At 40.4% G+C, this 1,277-nt stretch overlaps 1 protein-coding gene across 1 annotated transcript in view; it reads left to right on the forward strand.

Annotated features, from left to right (window-relative positions):
* Nucleotides 1-897: 897 nt before the first annotated feature.
* The window catches only part of LOC137630315 (bifunctional hemolysin/adenylate cyclase-like), a 28,221-nt gene continuing 27,841 nt past the window's right edge, over nt 898-1,277 (forward strand). Inside the window, exon 1 of the mRNA XM_068361756.1 lies at nt 898-937. Within this exon, the coding sequence (XP_068217857.1) occupies nt 898-937 (40 nt within the window). The remainder of the gene's footprint in view (nt 938-1,277) is intronic.

The following is a 1,277-nucleotide window of genomic DNA, read 5'->3' on the forward strand; positions in this document are numbered from 1 at the left end:
AACTATAAAAACTTCAAAAAGCAAGTGGAAAAGAAATAAGATAGAATAGTGCGCCCAAGTGTACCTTCAAGCAAGCAAGAGAACTCGAACCCAAGACAGTGGAAGACCATGGCACAGAGGCTATGGCACTACCCAAGACTAGAGAACAATGGATGGATTTGGGAGTGTCCTAGAAGAGCTGCTTACCATAGCTTAAGAATCTCTTCTACCCTTACCAAGAGGAAAGTAGCCACTGAACAACTACAGTGTAGTAGTTAACCCCTTGAGCGAAGAAGAATTATTTGGTAATCTCAGTGTTGTCAGATGTATGATAACAGAGGAGAATATGTAAAGAATAGGGCAGATTATTCGATGTATATGTAGGCAAAGGGAAAATGAACAGTAACCAAAGAAGGATCCAATGTGGTACTGTCTGGCCAGTCAAAGGGGTGGCTAGTGCCCTGGCCAATCTACCTACCTACCTATATTACAGTCCATAGAGCTTATAGTACATCATTCCAGGCCTTGAGGCCACTATTATGGCATTCCAGGCCTTGGGTTCACTAATATGGTATGTTAGTTCTTGCATGCCCTGAGATAGCATTCCAGTTTGTGGGTCAAGCAATATGGTATTCCAGTCCTCGATTTTCTAATATTATTATTAAATGCTAAGCTACAACCCTAGTTGGAAAAGCAGGATGCTATAGGCCCAGGGCCCCAAGAGGGAAAATAGCCCGTGAAGAAAGGAAATAAGGAAAAATAAAATATTTTAGGAATTGTAACAATATTTAAATAAATATCTCCTATTTAAACTATAAAAACTTTAACAAAACAAGAGGAAGAGAAAATAGATGGAAATATGGAAATCCAATCTTTGGCTTCCCCAGACATGACATTTAAGTCCTTGATTCCCATAGTATGTCATCTGTGTTGGCCCATGGTACCGTTCCTCCTTTTGGTATGTCGTATCTCCAGGCTCTTATGAGTGTCCGGAATGTATCTGTCCGGTGACGCTGGAGAAGTGAATAGATGGACATAGTCGTCAAGCTCCCGAGGATCGCGTGGGAGGTTTCTTTAAGTTATGCTGACAAACGAGTCGATTTTTGCCTAATGTTTACTTAGGTTGATTCTTCTCACGTTTGCTGTATTTAATATCATGGCAAATTCATCCAAACTTTCCATGCACCAAAGCAACCGAAAAACATCCATGCATCCATTTTTCTATTCAAATTGTTTTGTAAATTTTAAGGCTGACCTCTTCATGCGACGGAAGAATCTTAAAGAAGACGGCAGTGATC

Source organism: Palaemon carinicauda, chromosome 38, assembly GCF_036898095.1.
Source record: "Palaemon carinicauda isolate YSFRI2023 chromosome 38, ASM3689809v2, whole genome shotgun sequence".
NCBI classification, from domain to species: domain Eukaryota; kingdom Metazoa; phylum Arthropoda; class Malacostraca; order Decapoda; family Palaemonidae; genus Palaemon; species Palaemon carinicauda.